The following is a 24,805-nucleotide window of genomic DNA, read 5'->3' as shown; positions in this document are numbered from 1 at the left end:
CACTCCCACACATGCCAGCTGGGTGACCTTGGGCTAGTCACAGCTTTTCAGAGCTCTCTCAGCCCCACCTACCTCACAGGGTGTTTGATGTGAGGGGGGAAGGGCAAGGAGATTGTAATCCCCTTTGAGTCTCCTGCAGGAGAGAAAGGGGGGATATAAATCCAGACTCCTCCTCCTCCTCCTTCTTCCTTCTTCCTTCTTCTTCTTCCTCCTCTTCTTTCTTTCCTCACTCCCTCACTCTCCTCCTTCTCCTCCCTCCCTCCTTCCACTCCTCCCTCCTCCTTCTTCTTCTCCTCCTCCTCCTCCTTCTCCTCCTCCTCCTCCTCCTCCTCCTCCTCCTCCTCCTCCTCCTCCTCCTCCTCCTCCTCCTCCTCCTCCTCCTTCTTCTTCTGGGCAAAAAACTTGGACTTCTTTCATTCCACCCTTTCCCCATAAAACAGCTCATCTGATCCCAGTTCGGTCTGCTGCTGTTGTTTTGTAAATCACTTTAGCTGGCTCTGGAATCTCACATTTTATCACATGGCAGGGGGTGTGCTCTCTCCAAATGCGCTCTTTTGTGACATCTCCGAAAGCCAATTCATTCTGTTGCGCCGGCAAACGGGAAGCTGTTAACAGATTTCAGCTGCCTTTATACACACATGCAGAGGTTAAAGTCACCGAAAGGTGTGGCTTTTTCACGCCACATCAGCCCGTTAGAATTGAAACAGTGACTCCTGTTTCTTCGAACGTATTAGTATCCCGAGGAGGAGCGCGGACCGCTCGGCACGTCTCTTGCATCCATTGCGAGGTGCTCGAAAAAAGCAGCTAAACCACGTTTGCAAACCGATCTTCTGTCTGGGAGTCGTACAAAATGCGGGCGCCGCAAAAGCATCCCATTAAATTTCGTGAAAGAAGCCATTCTTTCCTTTAGCGCTCCCTGTCTCTTCCTCGTCCCCTCTCGGCCAATCTCATCAGAGTCGTGGTTATTTTGATGCCCCTAAAATTAGCTCCCACTCGAAAAGCCAGCTGCGTTATTTTCCCAGGCTGACCACTTAGCGCGAGTGTCCCTTTGTCTTATTTGTGGACGGGGCTGGGAGCCCCCGGTTTTGCGTTTCCCTTCTCGTTTCACGATAAACGGCAAAAAACGACACTAAGCCCGAACAAATTAGCCCTTTCGCAACGAAGTGGTAATCAAATCCGTATGATTTTGGTCCCTCGAGCGAGCCTCAGAGTGGCTTAAGTGCATCGGATCTCCCGAGAGAATCCTTCGCGTGCTGGGGTAATGTACTCAATAATGGAAGAGCGGTGATGGTTTTCATTACCACTGTTCTGTTAAACAGGATTTCTCTGCCTTTTGAGAACGAGCAATTTTACCTAATTGCTTAGATGCTAATGGGGGTGGGATGGGAAGATTGTGCTCGGGAGAATCTGTAGCCCCCAGGACAGCAGTTGAAGGCCCAAACTGCCGCAGCCTTCCTGACAGGAGGAGCTGTTTTGTTGTTATTGCTGACAGTCTCCCCACACACACCCCAGCTCCAGTTTCCAACTCAGATGATGTCAATGTCTCAGGTGAATATTTCTGCCTCCACACCTCTCAGCACACTGACTGTAGAATAACAGGTGTATATTCTATGGTGCAGCAGTGGCGCAGTGGTTAAGAGCAGGTGCACTCTAATCTGGAGGAACCGGGATTGATTCCCCACTCTGCCGCCTGAGCTGTGGAGCCTTAGCTGGGGAATTCAGATTAGCCTGTACACTTCCAACACATGCCAGCTGGGTGACCTTGGGCTAGTCACAGTTCTTCGGAGCTCTCTCAGCCCCACCTACCTCACAGGGTGTTGGTTGTGAGGGGGGAAGGGCAAGGAGATTGTCAGCCCCTTTGAGTCTCCTATAGGAGAGAAAGGGGGGATATAAACCCAGCTCTTCTTCTTCTATATGACCCTTGTCCCACCTTTAGGGTCTTCTCAGTTTAAAGCTTGTTTCTCCAGAAGCGTGCGGGGAACAGAAGGGGAAAAGAAACTTCCGGGCAGCGGGACTGCCCAAGTTTGGGGCAGGGAATTGTGTTCCTTGTGTGTCTCCCCCCCCCCCCCCTTCAAGTGGATTTCTGAAATAGGCCGGCGCCTCTTGAATTCTGACACCCTCGGTGGCAGCCACCAGAGGTGTAGTTCCGGGGGGGCGCAACACACCGGGTGTGCGCCCCTGTGGGGGTGTGGCAAGGGTGTTCCGGGCAGGGGTGGAGGATTCACCTGTGCACCGGAAACTTTCCCCCCTTGCTACGCCTCTGGCAGCCACTTTTTCCGACTGCTAGAAATTCCTTTCCCTCTGCCTTCCTTAATGGGCGCCCTCAAGAATGGATGTGCTCTCACTGCTTCAATGCCACTGAAACTGTAGAGCGCAGGTGTCAAACTCGCGGCCCTCCAGATGTTATGGACTACAGTTGCCATCATCCCCTGCCAGGATCATGCTGGTGGGGGATGATGGGAACTGTAGTCCATAACATCTGGAAGGCCGCGAGTTTGACACCTGTGCTGTAGAACATATTTTATGCATTTGCCCTAAACATGCTCATTATGGACCTGATTTCTCCAGTATGTCACCCTCCCATATAAGGGATTGCCCTACAATATCTTGGGCACATTTTCTTTTGGACAGTCAGTCAGCTGAGTTAGTAGAGCTTGTAGCTGAATTTCTAGCTAATGTATTAATGAACTAATAGGGCTTAAACGTCTGGGTCTGGTACGCAGTTTGTACTACTGATTCCTGATAAAAGTCTGGTTGATTAATTGATTGATAGAAATTAATATGCAGTGTTATTTAGTCATAAAAGGGTCACTGCCAAGTAAATGTATTTCACTTTTTTTTTCTTTCAACACACCTTATTTCTAGTAGAAGCTTCTGAATGTGACAGGCAGCGGGAGCGACGCCAGAAGCATTTTTGACAATTCTTGCATCTATAACAGATTTAAAATTTTGTTTTATATCCCCCTCCCCCTCCCCCCTGGCCTTCCCCAATCTTGTGTTCGTATCTGTGTGTTTCTAGTGGCCTTTATAACCACTTGAGAAGCTCCGCCTCCTCTTTATTAGAAGACAAGGCGGCTCTCAGAGTCTGGCTGACCAGCCCCGCGCAGGGTTGTCTGAAGGTCTACGGAGCTGTTGTCTCTCTTGGCCGCCCGCCATGTGGCAGGCACAGCGTTCACCTGAGCCCGGCCCCCTTTACGAGGCAGATGCTGATCTGACTCGCTGAGCCCTTAAGTGCCAGAATTCCCTCGGCGCCTCTTAACCACTTAACTTTCTTGCTTGGCCCCCAAATCATATTTGACACTTCATTTAAAGCCAAAGGTGTTCAAGTACAAACAGTGCTGGCAAAAAGGGGTGGGGGGTGGGGAGATCTAGCAGAGCAGCATTGCATCTCTGCCTTGTGTGTTTTTTTGCGGTGCCCGCCGAGCGACCCAAACGGGCAAGGGGCCAGATGCGTCTCCCCGTTGGTTCCTTTCTGAGCTGCGCCACTGTTGAGTTGCTGTCCGGGTAATCATCGCTGCGATGGCAAAGAAGTCAAGTCAAGTATTTATTGTTTGAGCCATTGGCTATAACAATACAGAGATACATGCAGTTAAAACATTTAAATTAAAAACGATGGCAAAGAAGAAAATTGCCCCCTTCACCTCCATGGGTACGCACTGTGGGATTCGGGAATCCTCCATGTTGCTTTGGACTTCATGTCTGAAAGAACTCATGCAAGATGTGAAAGCAATGGCCTTCTGCGGCTGTTGCTCCCGATCACCTGGTCTGTTAAGGCATTTGCAATCTCTCTCTCACACACATGTTGTTGTCTGCTCCTTCACCCTCGCTCTCTGTTCTTCACTGCCATTCGTCTTGGGGGAGATTCCTGCGGAAGGACTGAGAGCCAGCGGGGTGTAGCGGTGAAGAGCAGGTGGATTCTAATCTGGAGGACCGGGTTTGATTCCCCACTCCTCCACCTGAGTGGCGGAGGCTCACCTGGTGAACCAGGTGTGTTTCCGCACTCCTGCATTCTTCTGGGTGGCCTTGGGCTAGTCACAGTTCTTTGGGTCTCTCTCAACTACCTCACAAGGTGTTTGTTGTGGGGAGAGGAAGGGAAAGGGGCTTGTTGGCCACCTTGAGTCTCCTTACAGGAGAGAAAGATAATCCAAACTCATCTTCTTCTCCTCCTCCTTAAGCTCCCTGTATTTTCATGAATTCTGGCCTTCCTCTTTAACACAGTGAATTGTCAAATAGCTTCTCTGTTGCTTTTCCTGAACAGCTTACTGTTGTCCCACGCCCCTTACTCCCCCATGAGCCTTAAATGTCGGGTGGCCAGAGGGAGAGGGGAGCAACATCAGCTGTCAAACAGGACCCCAAGATCACATGTGCATATATGGGACCCCGGGGCTTCCATTTTGGGACAGCATCCTTACAACTCTTTTACCTACTCCAGAAATGTCCGTTTCCGAGCCCGAGATTCTCTTTCCAGCAACCCATCACTGTTAATTGCTCTCGTTTGGCTTTGTTTCTTCCCTCTGATGCCGCTCAGTACCTTTTCATCCCCCCTTGCCTCTTCTTGCCATGGAAGGAAGCTGTCGGATTTGATAAAGATACGCTTAGCGGAAGTGCCCGAAGTGCAGCCTGGCCTGTAAATTGGAGTCTGTGCTGTCCAAACATTTTATTGGCTGTACTTAGTGAGTGTGTGTGTGGGGAGGGGGGGGGGAGGAGAATTAAGCAATCTTCCCTCTAGAGCACTTCTCAGGGTACGTGAATGCAGCTACAGTAAATAATGAGGATATTACTTAATGCCAGAGAGCAGGGATTGGTTTTCACTTCAATCTGCCTGGTAGATTGTGCACAGTGCCGCCTCCGATAGCAAAATCTGTATTACTTTCCAGTCTTATTTAGAGCCTTTTCATCTCTCCTTTCCTGCCTTGAAGCGGCGCAGATGGCTTTCTTTTCCCCTCTTAAACATTAGGACATGTGTCGGAGTGCACAAGCGAAACTGGTTCCCCAGATAAGCCTCCGCAGCTCAAGTGGCAGAGTGGGGAATCAAACCCGGTTCTCCGGATTAGAGTGCACCTGGTCTTTAACCACCACGCCATGCTGGTACAGAAAAGCTATATTACAGCAGGCGATAAATCCGAGCCCCTCTTCTTCTCACTTTCCCAGTTCAGGGGCTGTTTGATTGCTCTGTCCTTTTGGGCCAAGCACAGGTGGAACAATAAAGCCTCGTTCGAGCCAGACTTTGGCAAGAGCCGCCGGGCAGCGTTTCAGAGGTCAGGTTTATTAGATCGCCCTTTGGGCCTCGCTGTGCTTCAGCCGGCAAGAGGGACCCGTGCCTTTCTGCTGAGCATCTGGGCAAAAGCAGGAAGGTCAAACTCGCTCGCTCCCCTCGACTTTCGAGTGACTTCCACGGCGCACAGAGGGGAGAAGACGAGGCGCCAGACAGGAGAGGCGCGAGACCAGCCCATTAGAAAGCCTGCTATCGCTTGTGTGTCCTCTGCCTACAACTCAGAACTCTTGCTTTCCGCCCTTGGTGGGGGTGCGTCCGCCAAAGGTTTCTCCTTCTGTTAAACAGCGCAGTCCTGGTTGTGGTGGGTTTTCGGGGCTGTGTGGCCGTGGTCTGGTGGATCTGGTTCCTAACATTCCGCCTGCATCTGTGCCTGGCATCTTCAGAGGTGCATCACAGAGGGAAGTCGCCTTACTTCTCAATAATGGATTGGATCCCGTGATACACAGTGTGGAACAGACTTCCCTCTGTGATACACCTCTGAAGATGTCGCCCACAGATGCAGGCGGAACGTTAGGAACAAGATCCACCAGACCACGGCCACGCAGCCCGGGAAACCCACCGGAACCAGTTGGATCCGGCCGTGAAAGCCTTCGACAATGCAATCCTGCTTGTGTTTGCTCAGAAGCAAGCCCCACTCGGTTCAGTTGGGTTTACATCTGTGTAACAGGATCGAAGCCTTAGTGTTGTTTCCAGAGTCCCTCGTGGACACAGTTGAAGAACCGAGAGGTCCTGCTGGAACAGCCCATTTCCTTCATTTGATTTGAGCGACTTCACAGAGCCAGCGTGGTATATTGGTTCAGGGCAGGGGCCCTGTGATCCGGAGAACTGGGTTGGATTCCCCGCTCTGCCGCTTGAGCTGTGGAGGCTTATCTGGGGAACCAGTTTAGCTTGTGCACTCCAACACATGGGAAGGGAAAGGAGATTGTAAGCCCCTTTGAGTCTCCTTAGAGGAGAGAAAGGGGGGATATAAATCCAAACTACTACTCTTCCTCCTCCTCCTCCTCCTCTTCCTCCTCCTCCTCTTCTTCTTCTTCCTCCTCCTCCTCCTCTTCTTCTTCCCCTTCCTCTTCCTCTTCCTCTTCCTCTTCCTCATCCTCCTCCTCCTCTTCCTCTTCCTCTTCCTCCTCCTCCTCCTCCTCCTCCTCCTCCTCCAATCTCAGTCATCCTTGGCTTTAAATTCAGATATATTTGGCGTGTTTGTGATTGGAGCCTAACAAGGGGCTTTTTTCCCTAACAGAACTGGCCATGCAGTTAAAATCACAGTGAAGCGAGGTGATATTGCTGTCCTAGGATTAGGGGACCCTCCCGCTCCCCAGCCCACCTTGATAACCCCCCCGGGACTTCCATTTAAGGACAGGCGCTGTGTGAAATCTCCACTGTCTGTCCACCGTGTCGTATTGAGGATGCCCAAACTGTAACCCTGTCCTTGTCTGTGTGCAGAAGGAAGCGGAGGCCAAAGAGCGGTCCATGTTCGACATTCCCATCTTCACAGAGGAGTTTCTGAACCACAGTAAAGGTAAGCAGGAAGCGGGAGGTTCTGTTCCTCCTGGAAGAGGCTTCCTTTCTCTCTAGGGCACAGGTGTCAAACTCGCGGCCCTCCAGATGTTATGGACTACAGTTCCCAGCATGATGCTGGCAGGGGATGATGGGAACTGTAGTCCATAACGTCTGGAGGGCCGCGAGTTTGACACCTGTGCTCTAGGATGATGCTGTGCTCTAGCATGATCATGGCAGGGGGTGATGGGAACTATAGTCCATAACATCTGGAGGGCCATGTGTTTGACACCTATGCTCTAGTCTAGGGTAACTGCTGCCACTGCCTGACCTTCAAAGGAATGTTAAAGGGGGATCGGACCTCCTTGTCCAAGTGCTCGAATCTCTGCCTCCTATGCAATAGGCTTGTGGGGGAGGCGAATGCCCCCTTGTGCTGCACCCTAGCAGCATGGCTGCACATTCCTGACGCCCGCCAAGATCTGTTGCAAGAGGTGCCACCCGCTACCATTTACCAGCTGCGCCTGGGTCGTGATGCCACAGTGGCTGCTGCGGCACAAGCCGCCACCTCTGCCTCGGCTGTGATGCCAGGGATTTGATCAGGCTGTCCAAGGGATGTCCGCTTAATTGGCCTCTAGCGGAGCCGGTGTCGACAGCAGGGAGGCTTTTCAGCGAACATGCAGACGATAATGAACTTCTGGGCAGCGCTCCTAGAAGCCGGGAATGGCAGAGAGCAATTAGCTGCTCTGGGATCTTTGTCAAAAGAAGTCTCCGCTGTGTTCCGGCATATGTTCTTTTGGGCTGATGCCTTGCTTCCCCACCAAGCACGTTCCAGGTCTTGATTTTTTTTGCATGTCTGTTCCCGTGGACCTTGGATTGTCCACCACTTAACTTTTTTTTAAGGTTGCTGTTCTTTTTATTTCTTTGTGTTGGGAGGATGATCCTTCCCCAGTTTGGTAGCAAATAGTGGCTTGGTTCAGACATGGTGACAAACCGCAGTTTGCTCCTAAAAGAGTCTGCACGCCCCACCCCCCCCTTGACATAGCCAACTAGTTAGATATTTCCTGGCAAACCATAGTTTGCGCTTCTGTTCAGTCCAGGGGACTGTGGTTTACAATTCCCTTGAGAACCTGAAATTCAAACTGGGAATAAACTCTTGATTTAGAATCCCAGTTTTCAGAACAAATGTACACTGCAACTTGCATAAGGGCAGACAACTGGCCACTCAAGGATAGACCTCCCCGTGAATCATTTGTGTCGTAGCAAACTGTGGTTTGCCGTTATGGCTGAACGAAAACAGTGTTCCTTGGAAGACAAGCCACCTTCACGAGAGCTGTTAAAATATTTTTCCTCTGGAAGAAAGACAGCTGTCAGTTGCCTTTGGGCTGTCCCTGTATGGTCCTTTCCGCACAGGCCAATAAACGCAGGTGAAGGGCAGGATAGAAGCCAAGTTGGACAGGGTTCCCGCCTCTAATGCAAGTCTAACCTGCCCTTAACCTGCGCGATTGGCCGCAGGGCAGGTTTTTTGAGAATCACGTCTTCAGCGATTCTTTTATTTTAAGGCAGCTGGAAGCTGAGTTCAGGGGCTGCGATCAAACTTGAGAACGGGTTCATAACATGGCTGTGGGGGCGGTTTTGCCTCAGGGAGGCAGGGACCCAAAATGGCACGTGCCCCATTCACGTGGCTGGCTTGTCCACGGGAGTGGCCTGGGGCGAGGACCGGCTCACGTTACCCGCCTCTCGCTCGGCTTTATTGGCCCGTGCGGAAAGGGCCAAAGCCTAACCTGAAATCACCACAGGTCCCAGCCAAGTCCGAAATATCCTTTGTATCCAGCTGCTGGTCTCTTAGAAGGCTCGTTTGTTTCTCCCCCCACCCCCACCGTACGTCTGTTCCTGTCGGGCGGCCCGCAGCCCGAGAAGCAGAGCTCCGCCAGCTGCGCAAGTCCAACATGGAGTTTGAGGAAAGGAACGCTGCCCTGCAGAAGCACGTGGAGAGCATGCGCACGGCCGTGGAGAAGCTGGAAGTGGACGTGATCCAGGAGCGTGGCCGCAACACCATGCTCCAGCAGCACCTGGAGACGCTGCGGCAGGCCCTCGCCAGTAGCTTTGCCGGAGTCCCGTTGCCAGGTAAAGAGGACTTACGGTCTGGGGGTTCTCTTCCTGTTTCTAAGCCCTGATCCCTGGGCACGGAGTGCGCTCCATGATTTACTTCTTGATGCACATGTATCCCAGGAGTTTCTCTTTGCTAAACATTGGGGCCCAGAGATTCTTGGGCTCTCTTCCCTTACCCAGCGTGGTGTAGCAGGTAAGAGCAGGTAGATTCTAATTTGGAGAACCAGGTTTGATTCCCCACTCCTCCCCTTGAGTGGCAGAGGCTTATCTGGTGGACCAGATGTGTTTCCGCACTCCTGCATTCCTGCTGGGTTACCTTGGTCCAGTCACAGTTCTCTCTAAACTCTCTCAGCCCCACTTGCCTCACAAGGTGCCTGTTGTGGGAAGAGGAAGGAACTTGTAAGAAGAGGAAGAGGAGGAGGAGTTTGGATTTATACCCCCCTTTCTTTTCTGTAAGGAGACTCAAGGTGGCTTACAAACTTTCCCTTCCCCCCTCACAACAAACACCCTGTGAGGTAGGTGGGGCTGAGAGAGCTCCGAAGAACTGTGATTCGCCCAAGGTCAGCCAGCTGGCATGTGTTGGAGTGCACCGGCTAATCTGGTTCCCCAGATAAGCTTCCATAGCTCAAGCAGCAGAGTGGGGAATCAAACCCGGTTCTCCCTATAAGAGTGCATCTGCTCTTAGCCACTATGCCACTGCAGCTTTGTAAGCTCCTTGAGTCTCCCTCCAGGAGAGAAAGGCGGTGTATAAATCCAATCTCTTCTTCATCAAACAATAGTTCGTCTTGGAGGGGCTCCTAAGTTAGCATGTGGTGATCCATGTCCTGCCACCAGGTACCAATTGAACCGCCTAAGCCTCTTGCATTGATGAGACTCGCTTTGCAGATCTGGCCGTTTACCCTTTCCATTTCGGCTTCTTGACTCTTGGTGCGAAGCCACGCCGGCTGCCATCGCCACGCTTAACCCAACCCTTTATCTCCTTTTCATGCTGTATGTCTTGCAGGCTGTGGCGAGACCCCCACGACAGACACGATCGATTCCTACATGAATAGACTCCACAGCATCATTCTGGCCAACCCGCAGGAGAACGAGACCCTCATCGCCACGGTCCGGGAGGTGGTCAGTCGCCTCGAACGCTAGCGGACGCCCCCTCCCCAAGACCTCCGCAGTCATCCTCACTCGGGCTGAGACGAAAAGCGGCCGATGTCTGAGACGATCGCTTTGACTTCCTTCGTCGGATTTCAGATTTCGAGGGTGGATTTTTGGTGTTGGTAGTCTGTACGCGGGGTGAAATAGGACCGGAGCGCGTGGCGCATCAGGGCCACGCAGAAGCCGCACCCTTGCTGTCAACGCAAAGTATTTCTGACGTTCCGACGATGTGTCATTTTCACAGCTGTGTTTTCCTCCGCAAGGACGCCCTTCACATCACAGATGGTAAATAAAAGGGAGAAGGAATCCTGTCTTCCCACATTCTTGCCCGTGAGCAGAACAGAAATGGCTCAACGTCCCCCCCCCCGCCCTACCACCCCGAGCCACCCTGTTTTTCCCAGTTGAAAGCACCACTGTGCATCGTTTGATCTGAACACACAAGGATTAATTCCCGCGTCCTGTGTTTGGAATTGCCCTTACGAGGCCAAATGGTCTTTTAATTCAGCCTGTTCAAGTCCATTTGCGCCTCAGGAACCCCGGCCCCCGTCACCTTCCCCGGCCCGACCCCCTGCGATAATTGCGCGCTGCAATTAATTGCCCGCTTCGCCCTTCACGACTTAGCCGGAGCTGAAAAGTGGCTGCCCTTCCCGAGAGCAGACAGATGGAGCCCGCTTCCGTTCTGAGCGAACCGGTCCCCCCCAGCTGAATAAAGCAGTGGCGCTGACCGCAGCTATTTGATGAAGGGGGACAGCTTGTGGACAGGGAAGGGGGGGGGTTCCGACAGCTCACCCCCATCCTCATTTCAGCAGAGCCTTTTCTCTCAGCTCCGATGGAGGGAATTTGCTGCCCAGAAGAGGGAACACAGTTCAGTCCGCAGCAGACGGTGTGATAACTGGCAAAGAGGTCTCTCTTCAGGCAGGTGCCGGAAGGGCACCTCGGCCAGATGGAGCCCGTTTAAGATCTCTTGCCTGCAGAAGTCTGCTCGGCGCTTCAGACACCAAGGCAGGTAGCCGGGCCGGTTGGCTGTTCGCTGCTGCGAGAAACCCCAGGGGAGTGGACCAGCGTCCTGCAGCTTCAGGAGGTAAACTTGGCCGCTTCTGGGGAAAAGCAGAGTCCTGTTTGAACCGCTTCGCAGCAAAATGAATTAAAGCCTGCCCCCCATTCCACATTAAGCCCCGTGGCATCCCTTTCCTTCCTCGTTTTGGTTCAAGAAGACAAAACAGTGCTGCGAACAAGGCAATTTAAAACGTCGATCCTGCCCTGCTGGTTCCACCCTGGCCCCCTCCTCCAAATATGACCCGGTGCTGATTGCTCCTAGTTCTCCTGCCTTAATGAATTACCCTCGACGTTTGCTTGACTCGCTCTCTCCCCGGGGCTGGGAGAGGCCACGGAAGCCACCGCAACAGATAAGCAAGAGAGCTCTGCCTGAAACAGTTCCTGGGTGTCACGGTCACGGCGATCGGGGCGTCGTTTCTTTGCTTTTTGCCCGACAGGTTCTGCGCTTCACTGTGTGTCTTAAAATGTGGGCAGGCTGAGCCCGAGCAAGCGGGGCAGACATCAAGAAGCCAAGTTCCCCCAGCTAATTATTGGGGGGACGATTTAAGTTCAAAGGGCAGCTGAGCCGTCTCCCCTGAACCGCCTCCCCCAAGCTGTCTCTGTCGCCAGGTTAATTCGGAACGTGATAACTTTGCACAAGGGGCATAAGCAGGGGTTTGAATCCTTGAAGGTACCGGGTTCTTCTTTCCATGCACCATTAGCGGGAGGGGCTCTGTTGTGTTTCTGCCGTTCCTCGGCTCCGGATATGTCATTCCACCCCGTCACTTCAAGAGCTGGATGAATATTCACCATACCGAAGAACGTCATTTTGGGGAGCTTCATATTATAAGCCTCCCACTTGAAAAGCCTCGCCCCGTTTGGGGGTCGGGAACCCCTGTTAAGACTGTGAACTGTTCGAGGTGCGGCTTGCTTCTCTCTCCCGCCTCTGCCACTGTCCTGCCTTCTCTGCCGCCCCCTTTCCTCTCTTGAGCGTACGGTTTTCACCTTTGCAAAGAAACCGGCAGTGCGGAAGAAACGCAGGTGAGTCCCGGAAGGGTCCAAATCGTCCAGCTGTCACGGTTTCCAGTGGCCTCCTTTTCTTGTCAGGTTGGACTTCCGTTTCTTTTGGCTTCCAGCGTCGTTTATAAAACTACAGTTCCCATCACCCCACGTGCAAGAAATGACCGTCGAGGAAGCTTGGGGAATCCAACGGCTCGTTTACGTGCTGCTTTTAAACAGGGAGACAGAATCTAAATCAGGGGTCCCCAAACTACGGCCCGGGGGCCAAATGTGGCCCCCTGAAGGCATTTATCTGGCCTGCCAGGCGTGGCGGCGATGGCTCCATTCATGTGCAGTGGGGGCTCGAGGGAGAGGAGGAACCGGCCCCAACGGCCGTTGATTACAATTACATGATGGCACCCCCAAATCTCCATGAATTTTCTGACCCAGAGTTGGAAACCTTACATGTGGCAATGCCTTCTCCGCCCTTTCCTCTCAGCTACTCCATGTGTTGCTCTCAGGCTTTCTGTTCCGCCTCACTCCCATTGGCATCAGCCAGGCTGGCGAATCGCTCGCTGGCTGCTAGGGAGGAAAGAACCCAGGAAGATACCTGATCCTGGGTTAGATGGAATGCTTCATTGGGAAAGTTCTGCTTTTTTTTACAGGGGAAGGTATTCCACAGCCTCCCCAACAATATTCGGAGCCCACCCTGTACTTGACATACTATGGTCACTGTTCTAAAAATAGACCATGACAGAAAGGCTGAAAGGTGAAATCAAACATTTTACAATCATTTGTGCATAGGAATTTGTTCATAGTTTTTTTTAGTCCGGCCCTCCAACAGTCTGAGGGACAGTGAACTGGCCCCCTGTTTAAAAAGTTTGGGGACCCCTGATCTAAATAAACATTAACAAACTGCAAAGACTCTCTGTTTCAGGAGCTTGCCTCTCCCACTCGCGGAATAAATCCTTGGTGGCTTGGAAAAAGGTTGAGGAGGCTAGCAGAAAAGTCTCAGAGATCGACAGGCGTCCTTCCGGAAAGCAGTTTTCTTTCTTAGGATCGAGCTGGGCGAAGCGGGATTTTCCCCGTCACGAACTGGTACGAAATACTCCCAACACATAACACCAAACCGGATTCTCGAAACGTCTCGGAATTGCAGGCTTGCAAAAGCCACAGTGGCCGTCGGGCCTGCCCAAGTGGGCTTATTTTGCGTGCATGTCTGGGAGCCGAGCCCCTTTCTGTTGTTGTCGTCTGGGCGACGGGAGTTGTGCCGCTGTCCATTTTTGCCTGTGCTTTGTCAGAACAACAATAAATTGTGCTTTGTCCCTTTGTCCATCAGCTGACCTCTGAGCTGATCGCCTTGATCTGTCTCCAATCTGAATGACTTGTAACAATTGGCATTGTATTTTAATAAAACGTTTTCCATTTTAAAGGACGGTCTGGTAGTACATCGCGATTCTTACTAAACCAGCGTGGTGCAGTGGTTAAGAGCAGGTGGATTCTAGTCTGGAGAACCGGGTTTGATTCCCCACTCCTCACAGTTCTCTTAGGACTCTCTCAGCCCCACCTATCTCCCAAGGTGTTTGTTGTGGGGAGGGGAAGGGAAAGGAGTTTGTAAGCCACCTCGAGTCTCCTTACAGGAGAGAAAGGTGGGGTATAAATCCAAACTTCTTTATGATGACAGCGCTAAAAAGAACCAGGTTACAGAAAATGTACTGAACCAGATGGTGATTTATATGTAGAAGAAAAAGAAGAAGAGTTTGGATTTATATCCCCCCCTTTCTCTCCTGTAAGGAGACTCCAGGGGGCTTACAATCTCCTTGCCCTTCCGCCCCACAACAAACACCCTGTGAGGTGGGTGGGGCTGAGAGAGCTCCGAAGAACTGTGACTAGCCCAAGGTTACCCAGCTGGCGTGTGTGGGAGTGTACAGGCTAATCTGAATTCCCCCAGATAAGCCTCCACAGCTCAAGCGGCAGAGCGGGGAATCAAACCCGGTTCCTCCAGATTAGAATGCACCTGCTCTTCACCACTGCGCCACTGCTGTACACAGACATATGAGATCAAACTCTGGAAATCCAACTTGGCATGACCTTTCTCTGACTAAACGCAGAACGAACTACGTAAAAAAATGCGAAGACCGCAACAAGAACAAATAGATACTAGGATTTGAATCGGAGGGGCCCGCTGGATGCAGCACTTGCGGTCTCACCACCGAGCTGTAAGCCCTCTAGCAGGTCTTTATTGACGCGCTACAAATGCTCAGTCGCCTTACCTTGGTACCTTTTCATAAATTGTGTCTTGTACAAATGACAGTTTATACAAGGGCCGTCTCGGCTGTTGACGGATGCAAACATCTATGATGCGCTGACAAATTTCTCTCTTTGCAAGGCTTCCCAGCGTGCTTTTAAAGCCCCGAAGACGCCGTCCCTGAGCCCTTTGTCATCCTGACAGATGCGTACCTCTCAACCTTATTTCTTCCTACTGTTTTATCTGCAGTCTCTTAGCCTGTGGATGTTTCTTTTTCTTTTTCTTGAAAGGATAAAGCGAGTTGAGGGATGAGAGCTGTTATGGAAATTAACGGCCAGGGTAGGTGGCGAAACTCTGGGGACGGGCTCTGCTTCTTGCTTCTAAGCGTCTTGCCTGGTGTTCAGAAACTATTTAGCTCCTGGAGATCTGTGGTGAGCAATCAAAGTCCCCCTTCCGCACCTGCAGAATAATGCACTTTCAATCTGCTTTCAATGCACTTCGCAGCTACATTTTCCTGTGCAGAATAGCAAAATCCACTTGTGAACAATTGTGAAAATGGACTGTCGAAGGCTTTCGCGGCCGGAATCACTGGAGCATTGTGTGATTTCTGGGCTGTGTGGCCGTGTTCCACTCGGAAATCCCACAACGCTCCAATTGTGAAAGTGGATTAAAAGTGCGTTATTCCGCATGTGCGGAAGGGGCCCAAGATATAATCTACATTGGAGTCCCCAATATTGGAGTCCCCAACCTTTTTGAGCCTACAGGCAGCTTTGAAATGCTTTTTAAACATTTTTTAAAATTAATTTTTATCCAAATAAAAGCATACCCTGTTTCCCCGAATATAAGACATCCCCGAAAAATAAGACATAGTAGAGGTTTTGCTGAAGTGCGAAATATAAGGCATCGGGGAAACACGGTATTACCCTGTTTCCCCTAATATAAGACATCCCCGAAAAATAAGACATGGTAGAGGTTTTGCTGAAGTGCGAAATATAAGGCATCTCCCGAAAGTAAGACATAGCAAAGTTTTTGTTTGGAAGCATGCCCGACGAACAGAACACAGGAAAAATAAGACATCCCCTGAAAATAAGACATAGCACATCTTTGGGAGCAAAAATTAATATAAGACACAGTCTTATATTCGGGGAAACACGGTACACAAAAGGAGAAAATTGTAGGAAAAACATCAACTCATGTAACAAAACGAAATAATAAAATGGGTCTTAATTTTCAATAGAATATAAATTGAAGAGAGAAACTTCCATCGTCCTTATTCCATTTAACATTCTGCTAGTCAAATATAGGTGCACTCTAATCTGGAGAACCAGGTTTGATTTACCTGCTCTGCCACTTGAGCTGTGGAGGCTTATCTGGGGAACCAGATTAGCTTGTTCACTCCAACGCATGCCGGCCGGGTGACCTCGGGCTAGTCACAGTTCTTCGGAGCTCTCTCAGCCCCACCCACCTCATAGGGTGTTTGTTGTGAGGGGGGAAAGGGCAAGGAGTTTGTAAGCCCCTTTGAGTCTCCTTACAGGAGAGAAAGGGGGGATATAAATCTAACTCTCCTCTGAAGATGCCAGCCACAGATGCAGGCGAAACGTCAGGAGAGAATGCTGCTAGAACACGGCCATACAGCCCGGAAACCACACGGCACCCAAGTGATTCCGGCCGTGAAAGCCTTCGACAATACATCTAACTCTTTTTCTTTCTCATTCTCCTCCTTAAAGTAGACTTGAAAAGAGCTTTAATAATAAAATGGGATCTAGCAGCTGGGATTTTTGAATGGGCATCCCATGCAGATGCTAAGGAGTTACCTCCTGGAATCTCCTAAAAACCCCTCCTGCTCTGAGAAGGTGGAAGACGGCCGGAATCCACTCTGATCTGCGAAAGAAAATCCTGTTTGGGTTCAGAACCAAGAGGAAAGGGGGAAAGTTGTCTGCCTGCGTGGACGCAGGGAGAGTTTTCCGAGTCCAGTGAAAATCCGTGTTGGGTCCAGTCAAGGGAGTGTTGTGCAGTATGCCCGCCAGGGATGAGGTCAGCGTTATGCTCGCTGGCCAGCTTCAGAGGGAGTGACCCAAAGTTCCCTTTTTATTGTCGATGCACTCAGCACCCTCGGGGGTTCCGTCCTGAAGACTTCAGAAGCCAAGAAATGACTTGGCAGGGGCCGTCGTGTCCCGTCCCAGTGCTGTGGACGGAGATTTCTGGTTCGGTGTGATGAATGTCCCAGAATCACAAGCAGGTGTCTCCCCCGGCCTCGCTACCCGAGATCCAATTTAACCCCAAATGCTTGGGATCTATCCTGTAAAGCGTGTGCCCCACCCCTACCTGAGAGCCAGCGTGGTGTGGTGGTTCACAGCAGGTGGATTCTAATCTGGAGAACCAGGTTTGATTCCCCACTCCTCCACCTGAGTGCCAGAGGCTTTTCTGGTGAACCAGATGTGTTCCCACACTCCTGCTGGGTGACCTTGGGCTAGTCCAGGGGTAGGGAACCTGCGGCTCTCCAGATGTTCAGGAACTACAATTCTCATCAGCCTCTATCAGCATGGCCAATAATAATAATAATAATAATTATTATTATTATTATTATTATTATTATTATTATTATTATTATTATTATTATTATTATTATTTATTCCTTCAACTTCTGACTTGCCCTTTCCTGACCAAGCCGGGCTCAAGAGTGTCATGTTGGCCCCGCTAGGAAAGAGGGTGTGGAACAGAACGAGACCTCCCGTCTGATCCAGCAGGGCTGCGCTTGCATTCTTTGCATTCATCGCGCATGCTGGCATGCCCTCGATTCCAGGACTCCTTCCAAAGGCTGTTCTGCGGGCGCGAGGCCTTGCTTCGAACCTGGCCGTCAGACAGGAGGCCTGATGACTGGGTGTTGACAGTCGAATCCTTTCCCTTCCCTCCGAGACGTGAACTTCGGTCCCGGTTTTGCGTACCTAGGGAAGGAATGTGTTGCTTGGCTCCAGTGGAAATAGCGCGTGCCACAGCGGCGTAATGCTGGAATCTGATGAACTGTCACATTTTTCTTGCCTTTTGGGTGGTTTTGATCTGAGTTTCATTCCAATGTGTGTTTTTAATGGGACCGAACACACAAGTGCGGAGTTCCAGGTTTTATTGACTGATCCAGTTCAAGTTGCCAACTCTGGGTTCGGAAATTCCAGGGGATTTGGAGGTGGATCTTTGGGGAGGGCAGGGTTTGGAGAGCAGAAGCTCCAATGCCGTAGAGGCTACCCTCCAAAGCAGACGCTTGCTCCGAGAGAACTGATCTCCGTAATCTGGCGATCAATTGCAATTCCATGCGCACTCCGGGAGGTTAACTATCTGAGATCCGGTGTTCTAAGCAAGAGGGCTGACGGGGCTCTGCTGTTTGCACAGGGAAGAAAACAGACAACTTGCCAGGTCTGGGAAACTTAACTTGCTGAATGGGCGACGTCCGTAGCGGTTGTGCAGCTGTGTGTCCATTACAGTTGTGTCCCAGGTGATTTGCCCCTTCCAACAATGTTTTGAAAGCAGCCATTGCCAGGAAAAAAAACCTGGCATGCCACACTGAGTCATGGCTGACCCATTCTCTTTTACTCTAGATCACAAGTCCGTCCAGGGCAGGGGTCTGCAACCTGTGGTTCTCCAGATGTTCATGGACTATGCTGGCAGGGGCTGATGGGATTTGTAGTCCATGAACATCTGGAGAGCCGCAGGTTGCAGACCCCTTGTCCAAGGAGTCAGAGAAAACTTTTCTTTTGGGTGCTGTGTGGTTTCCGGGCTGTGTGGCCGTGTTCTAACAGCATTCTCTCCTGACGTTTCGCCTGCATCTGTGGCTGGCATCTTCAGAGGATCTGGTAGTAGGAAAGCAAGTGGACACTCCAACAGGTGTATATACTTCACTTGCTTTCCTACTATCAAATCCTCTGAAGATGCCAGCCACAGATGCAGGCGATGTGTCAGGAGAGAATGCTGCTAGAACACGGCCATACAGCCCGGAAACCACACAGCACCCAAATTATTCCGGCCGTGAAAGCCTTTGACAATACATTAAAACTGTTTTCATCCAGGGGTCTTCTTCTCCCACCTCCTCAGGCCCACGGAGTATAAGCAAATCACAGGAAGTCGTACGAACGACTCGACAGACGAAACGGATCCAACTTTGAGAAGAGGCCAACTGTTCTGAAGAAGCGTTTTCGCAATTAGACACTGAGACTTCTTTTATTTTGGGCTTACTTCCTGTTAAAGTTAATGCGCCTCCCCCCAGCCCTTGCTTCATTAAGTTCGCGTAGTGCCAAATCCGCTCTTCTTCCATTTTAACGGGCGCGTTGTTGAATGAAATGTCATCTGAGCTGCCTTCTGTTTTGAAAGGCCCTGTCAACTTCATCGCTTGCCTCCCCGACGAAGCTCCAAATCAGTCCCTGACTTGTTTATTTGACTCGCGTTAAATTGTGTTTTTGACAGCTCGAGAGCTCAGGGTGTTCTTTACAAACAAACAAACAAACAAGAGAAATGCTTTTGAGTTTGAAGGGGATGCTTAGGAGGGGAAATCAGGGAGGGAAGAGGAGGGGCTTAAACCTCGTTGATGCCCCTCCCATCTCCCAAACCCCACCCTATTCAGGCTCCACCCCCAAAATCTCTAGGTCTTTCCCAACCTAGAGCTAGCAATCCTAAATCCTTTCTCATGGTTTCTGTGCAGCCCCACATGGGCCCATGCATGCGTGCAGGTCTACCGTAGGAAAAATTCTTGGGAAGCTCTTCTAGCATTTTGTAAAGCACTAGGAGCTCTTCTCCTTTCGAAAGCTCTAGAAGAGATGAGCTTTTAAGTCAGGGGTCTTCAAACTATGGCCCTCCAGAGGTTCGTGGACTACAATTCCCATCAGCCCCTGCCAGCATGGCCAAATGGCAGGGCTGATGGGAATTGTAGTCCGTGAACATCTGGAGGGCCATAGTTTGAAGACCCCTGTTTTAAGTAAAAGGCTTGTAACAGGCTTGCTTGCGTGCACAGTTTCATGTGTGGCTGCATAGAAGACCCCTTGACGAACAACGGCTACAGGTAAGTGCAAACCCATTATGTGCTGCTTGAAGTGCGGTCTTCCAGGGGTGTGGTTAGAAGTAAGTTAGGCCTACCCAACTGACAATGCACCAAAGAGTGTAGCCCGTCGGCCATGCGTAGAGACAGCCCCAGACAGCTGTGTGTAGAGACTGCCTTCCTCTTCTTACCACACCCACAGTGTGGTTGGGATACACCATTGCTGAAATTAAGGGGGCCGGTATGGGAGGGACCCTTCTGGAAATTCCATGATGAGGGGAAAAGGGGGAAATAAATAAAACAAACCCAAGTTTATTTAGGCCCTAAATGTGCTACCATCCATGATTGGGCAGTGGGTTTGGTCATAAGTTGTGTGCCCACGGCAGCGTGACACTTTTCAACATTCGTTCTTCACATCCATCCACCATCTCACCCGACCTTCGTGTCCATCCACCTTTGAGAGCCACGTGGTGTCATGGTTAAGAGCAGGTGGATTCTAATCTGGAGAAGCGGGTTTGATTCCCCCCTCCTCCACCTGAGTGCCAGAGGCTTATCTGGTGAACCAGGTGTGTTTCCACACTCCTACATTCTCGCTGGGTGACCTTGGGCTAGTCACAGTTCTTTGAAGCTCTCTCAGCCCCACCTGCCTCACAAGGTGTCTGTTGTGGGGAGAGGAAAGGAAAGGAGCTTGTAAGCCACCTTGCCTCCTTACAGGACAGAAAGGTGGGGATATAAATCCAAACTCTTCTTTTTCAATCAAATATTTCCAGTCTGCTGTCTCTGCTTGATCAGGCCCATGACCATTTGAATATCTTTGGTCACAGACATGTTGCCTGCTGCTCACTTCCCACAAAGCTCTCTCTCCTCTGGGAGGGAAGGGGTCCCCGTTCAGGCACATTTCCTTCAGTAAAAGTTGGCACCGGTGAGACAGCTGCAGTGGCAAGGAAAGCAAAGGATGGTTCCGCCCCTACCAAGGGCAGAGGTCCGGCTTCCCGTACAGCCGAAGGTTCGTAGCACCAAGCAACAGATGGTGACCGGTGACACAAAGCACGATGGGGGAAAAGCGATGGATAAAAATATCTCTTTCTGTCTCTCTTTCCTCCTTTCCCCTCTGCTCTGCAGCTGCAGAATCGCTTCTCAGTTTAATAATGATCTCGGGGCGGGAGGGGGGCAAAAGGTCGCTACCCCTTCCTCTTCCAAAGGCCATTTCCTGTTAGTAATTTATGTGGGGTATTTTCGGAGGGATGAGGTGTTAGCACATTCTTTCGCTCTGAGTGTGAGTTGAGCTGTATCCTTTGGAGGCTGGAATGCATCCAGGCTGTGCCGGAATCTAGTTTCTTTCTGCTCGTCCGGTTGCCAGCTCTTAAGTTGGAAAATTCCTGGAGCTCGGGATGGAGAGGGGGCCTTAGGGGGGTATAATATCCTAGAGTCCACCTTTCAAAGCAGCCATTTTCTACAGGGAAACTGATCTCTGTAGGCTGAAGTTTTAATTGCAGGAGATCTCCAGATACCACATGGAGCTTAGTAGGGCCATCCAAGTCCTTTGTTAACAACATCAGAAGACCCCTGCTGGATCAGACCAGCGAGGGACCATCTAGTCCACCATCCTATCTCACACAGTGGCCAACCAGTTCATCTGGAGGGTCAAACAACAGGGCATAGAGGCTGAGACCATAAGAACATCAGAAGAGCCCAGCTGGATCAGACCAGTGGTCCATCTAGTCCAGCATCCTGTTTCACACAGTGGCCAACCAGTTCCTCTGGAGGGCCAACCACAGGGCATAGAGGCCTAGACCTTCATGAGAGCATCAGAACTCAGCTGGATCAGACCAGCGAGGGACCATCTAGTCCACCATCCTATCTCACACAGTGGTCATCCAGTTCTGGAGGGTCAAACAACAGGGCATAGAGGCCAAGGCCTTCATGAGGACATCAGAAGAGCCCTGCTGATTCAGACCAATGGCCCATCTAGTCCAACATTCTGCTTCACACAGTGGCCAACCAGTTCCGCTGGAGGGCCAAACACAGAGCATAGAGGCCTAGACCTTCATGAGAACATCAGAAGAGCCCAGCTGGATCAGACCAGTGGTCCATCTAGTCCAGCATCCTGTCTCACACAGTGGTCAACCAGTTCCTCAGGAGGGCCAACCACAGAGCATAGAGGCCAATACCTTCATGAGAACATCAGAACCCTGCTGGATTAGACCAGTGAGGGACCATCTAGTCCAGGGGTAGGGAACCTTTAACACTCAAAGAGCCATTTGGACCCGGTTTCCTCGGGAAAAGAAAACACTTGGAGCCGCAAGTAATTTTTGACATTTAAAATAAAGAAAACACTGTATATATTGGGGCTTTTTTACCTTTTACTCCGCTCATTCTGAGAAGCGCATGGATGCGTCCGCCCTGCTGCCTGCAGGGCAGGCAAGGATGGGGCCAGCGGCTTGGCCTCGCTGGCCACTGGGAAAGCGCCTGCCCCTCTCGAACTGGGCAGGCGAGAGGGGAAGCCCACAGCGCGGCCCAGCCGGCCACGGGCCATTGGTGTGCCCGCCCTGCTGCCTGCAGGGCGGGCAAGGATGAAGCCTGTAGCTCGGCCTCGCCGGCCACCGGGAAAGCGCCCATCCCACTCCAACGAGGTGGGTGAGAGGGGAAGCCCGCGGTGCGGCCCAGCCAACTGCAGGCAGTTGGTGCGCCTGCCCTGCTGCCTGCAGGGCGGGCAAGGATGGGGCCGGCGGCTCGGCGCGTGGAGCCGCAGTGCAAGGGCAGAAGAGCCGCATGCGGCTCTCGAGCCGCAGGTTCCCTACCCCTGATCTAGTCCACCATCCTATCTCATACAGTGGTCAACCAGAGGGCCAAACAACAGGGCAGAGAGGCTGAGACCATAAGAACATCAGAAAAGCCCTGCTGGATCAGATCAGTGGTCCATCTAGTCCAGGGGTCTTCAAACTATGGCCCTCCAGATGTTCACAGACTACAATTCCCATGAGCCCTACCACTTGGCCATGCTGGCAGGGGCTGATGGGAATTGTAGTCCATGAACAACTGGAGGGCCATAGTTTGAAGACCCCTGATCTAGTCCATCATCTTGTTTCACACAGTGGCCAACCAGTTCCTCTGGAGGGCCAACCACAGAGCATAGAGGCCCAGACCTTCATGAGAACATGAGAACCCTCCTGGATCAGACTAGCAAGGGACCATCTAGTCCACCATCCTATCTCACACAGCGGTCAACCAGTTCTGGAGGGTCCATCAGCAGGGCATAAAGGCTGAGACCATATCAGAAGATCCCTGCTGGATCAGACCAGTGGTCCATCTAGTCCAGCATACAGCCACAGGAGTTGATATAGGCAGATATATCTCTTTAGGGGGCTTAAGGCCTGGAAAGGTGAGAACCGGCACACTGAACAGAAGGCAAACAGGACTCTCCTAAAACAGATGCCATGTCTATGTTCCCGTCCGCTCTGAGCAACGATTGCATTTTTCACTGGCTGACGACCACAGGTCTTTCTGCCTTTCATTCGTTCCTTGCCGACGTCCCGCGCTCTTTCCGATCATGTTGTTCCATCTGGCTTTGTTACTGACATTTCCGATCCCACCCCCACCCCCCCTTGCAACGTTTAAGCGTCGTCGATTCCAAAAGACACGTTGGGTTTAATATTTCTATTGGAGCTTGTTAGTGCGGCGGGCGGGCGGGCTGCCACGGTCAGCGAGGAACCAGAAAAAGAGACCGAAACCCCCAAACCGAACCAATGTATTCGAGAACTTCAGTTACAGCTCTAAAAATAACACGCAAGAAACGCTGCAGAAAAGGAAACGTCTGCTTGATATTTCCCCCGCATTATAAGCCTTTGCCAGAATATATCCCCCCCTTTCTTTTCTGAGTGAAAATTCAGGAGTTTGTAATTAATAAGGGCCCTTGTTTTTCCAAAACAAACATGGGCTGAGATGAAGAATTGAGCGGGAAGGGAAAAGGGCCCTACATTTTCATCCTGTTTACTGGAAGTGAGACGTAACAAGAAAGTATGCTCGAGATAGGACCAGTCTATCATGATTTTAGGGGTGCCAATTTACAGGGGGTGGCTGGAGAGCTCCTGGGATTATTACCCTGTTTCCCCGAATATAGGACACCCCCTGAAAATAAGACATAGTAGAGATTTTGCTGAAGTTCGAAATATAAGGCATCCCCCGAAAGTAAGACGTAGCAAAGTTTTTGTTTGGAAGCATGCCTGACGAACAGAACAGAGAAAAATAAGACATCCCCTGAAAATAAGACATAGCACATCTTTGGGAGCAAAAATTAATATAAGACACTGTCTTATTTTCGGGGAAACATGGAAATTTATTAGGGTGTTGTGGGTTTTCCGGGTTGTACAGCCATGTTCCAACAGCATTTTCTCCTGACGTTTCATCTTCAGAGGATCCTCTGAAGGTCCCAACCACAGATGCAGGTGAAACGTCAGGAGAGATGCGTTTGGCGATCTTTTCCACGGGAACCCAGATCCACTGCCCACCCCCGAAAGAACAGACTTTCACAGTTATTCATTTGCCCCTGTGAAAAGCTTCACGAAATCCCCTACCAGACTTCCTAGCATAGTCCAAAAAGAGACATTAAAGCAGCAGACTCCAAAGGGCGGAGGGTGACAATCACAGTTTTAGTTACAACCTCACAGCGTGAGTTTGCACATTTTACAAGGAAACATGGAACCCATTTTGTCTCCTATTTGTTGAAAGAAGAAAGAAATTGGGTATGCTGAAGTTTTTATGTTAAAAGCTGTAGATGTACATAATTATGAAATGAGAATGGGATGTGAAGAAGAAGAGGAGGAGGAGTTTGGATTTATACCCCACCTTTCTCTCCTGTAAGGAGACTCAAAGGGGCTTACAAACTCCTTTTCTCCTGCGTTTTTTAAATTGCAACGTCTTGGATCGTAGCCTCAAAATTAATCTGACGTAATAAGTCTGCTTGGATACTTAGCGGAGACAAAATACTTTGAGGAGACAAAACCAGTGATGGGATCCAAAAATTTCAGTAACAGGTTCCCATGGTGGTGGGATTCAAACTGTGGCGTAGCGCCAATGGGGCTGGGCGGGGCACGACGGGGGCATGGCCGGGCATTCCAGGGGTGGGGCATTCCTGGGCAGGGCTGTGGCAAGGACGGAGCCGCTGCACCGGTCCTTGGGCGGGAAACGAATGCACGCAGGCGCAGGCTGCCACGCACGCCGGTGCACCTCCTGCTAGACTGCTTCAAGTTCTGCGCGCTACTGCTGAGGAGGAGGAGGGGCGTAACTAAGGCAAAAATCACGTGGCAAAATCGCCCATTAGTAACCCCCTCTCGGCACACACAAATAATTAGTAACCTACTCTTGGGAACCTGTGAGAACCTGCTGGATCCCATCTCTGGACAAAACCCTCTATGGGGCCCTCTTTACTTGAGCATGGATTTATTTTGCTTAACCTCTATGGGGCCCTCTTTGCTTG

At 51.0% G+C, this 24,805-nt stretch overlaps 1 protein-coding gene across 3 annotated transcripts in view; it reads left to right on the top strand.

Annotated features, from left to right (window-relative positions):
• Nucleotides 1-10,333, top strand: part of HMG20A (high mobility group 20A) — a 63,466-nt gene extending 53,133 nt beyond the window's left edge. For all 3 annotated transcript variants that reach the window (XM_048481811.1, XM_048481808.1, XM_048481809.1), the window contains 3 exons: nucleotides 6,716-6,791; nucleotides 8,678-8,893; nucleotides 9,882-10,333. In XM_048481811.1, the coding sequence (XP_048337768.1) occupies nucleotides 6,716-6,791; nucleotides 8,678-8,893; nucleotides 9,882-10,018 (429 nt within the window). In that variant the 3' untranslated portion in view covers nucleotides 10,019-10,333. The remainder of the gene's footprint in view (nucleotides 1-6,715; nucleotides 6,792-8,677; nucleotides 8,894-9,881) is intronic.
• The last annotated feature ends 14,472 nt before the right edge of the window (nucleotides 10,334-24,805 follow it).

The sequence above is a fragment of the Sphaerodactylus townsendi genome, linkage group LG17 (genome assembly GCF_021028975.2).
Source record: "Sphaerodactylus townsendi isolate TG3544 linkage group LG17, MPM_Stown_v2.3, whole genome shotgun sequence".
In the NCBI taxonomy this organism is placed as follows: Eukaryota; Metazoa; Chordata; class Lepidosauria; order Squamata; family Sphaerodactylidae; genus Sphaerodactylus; species Sphaerodactylus townsendi.
Note: the sequence above shows the minus strand (reverse complement) of the source record. Positions and strands in the feature narration are given on the sequence as shown.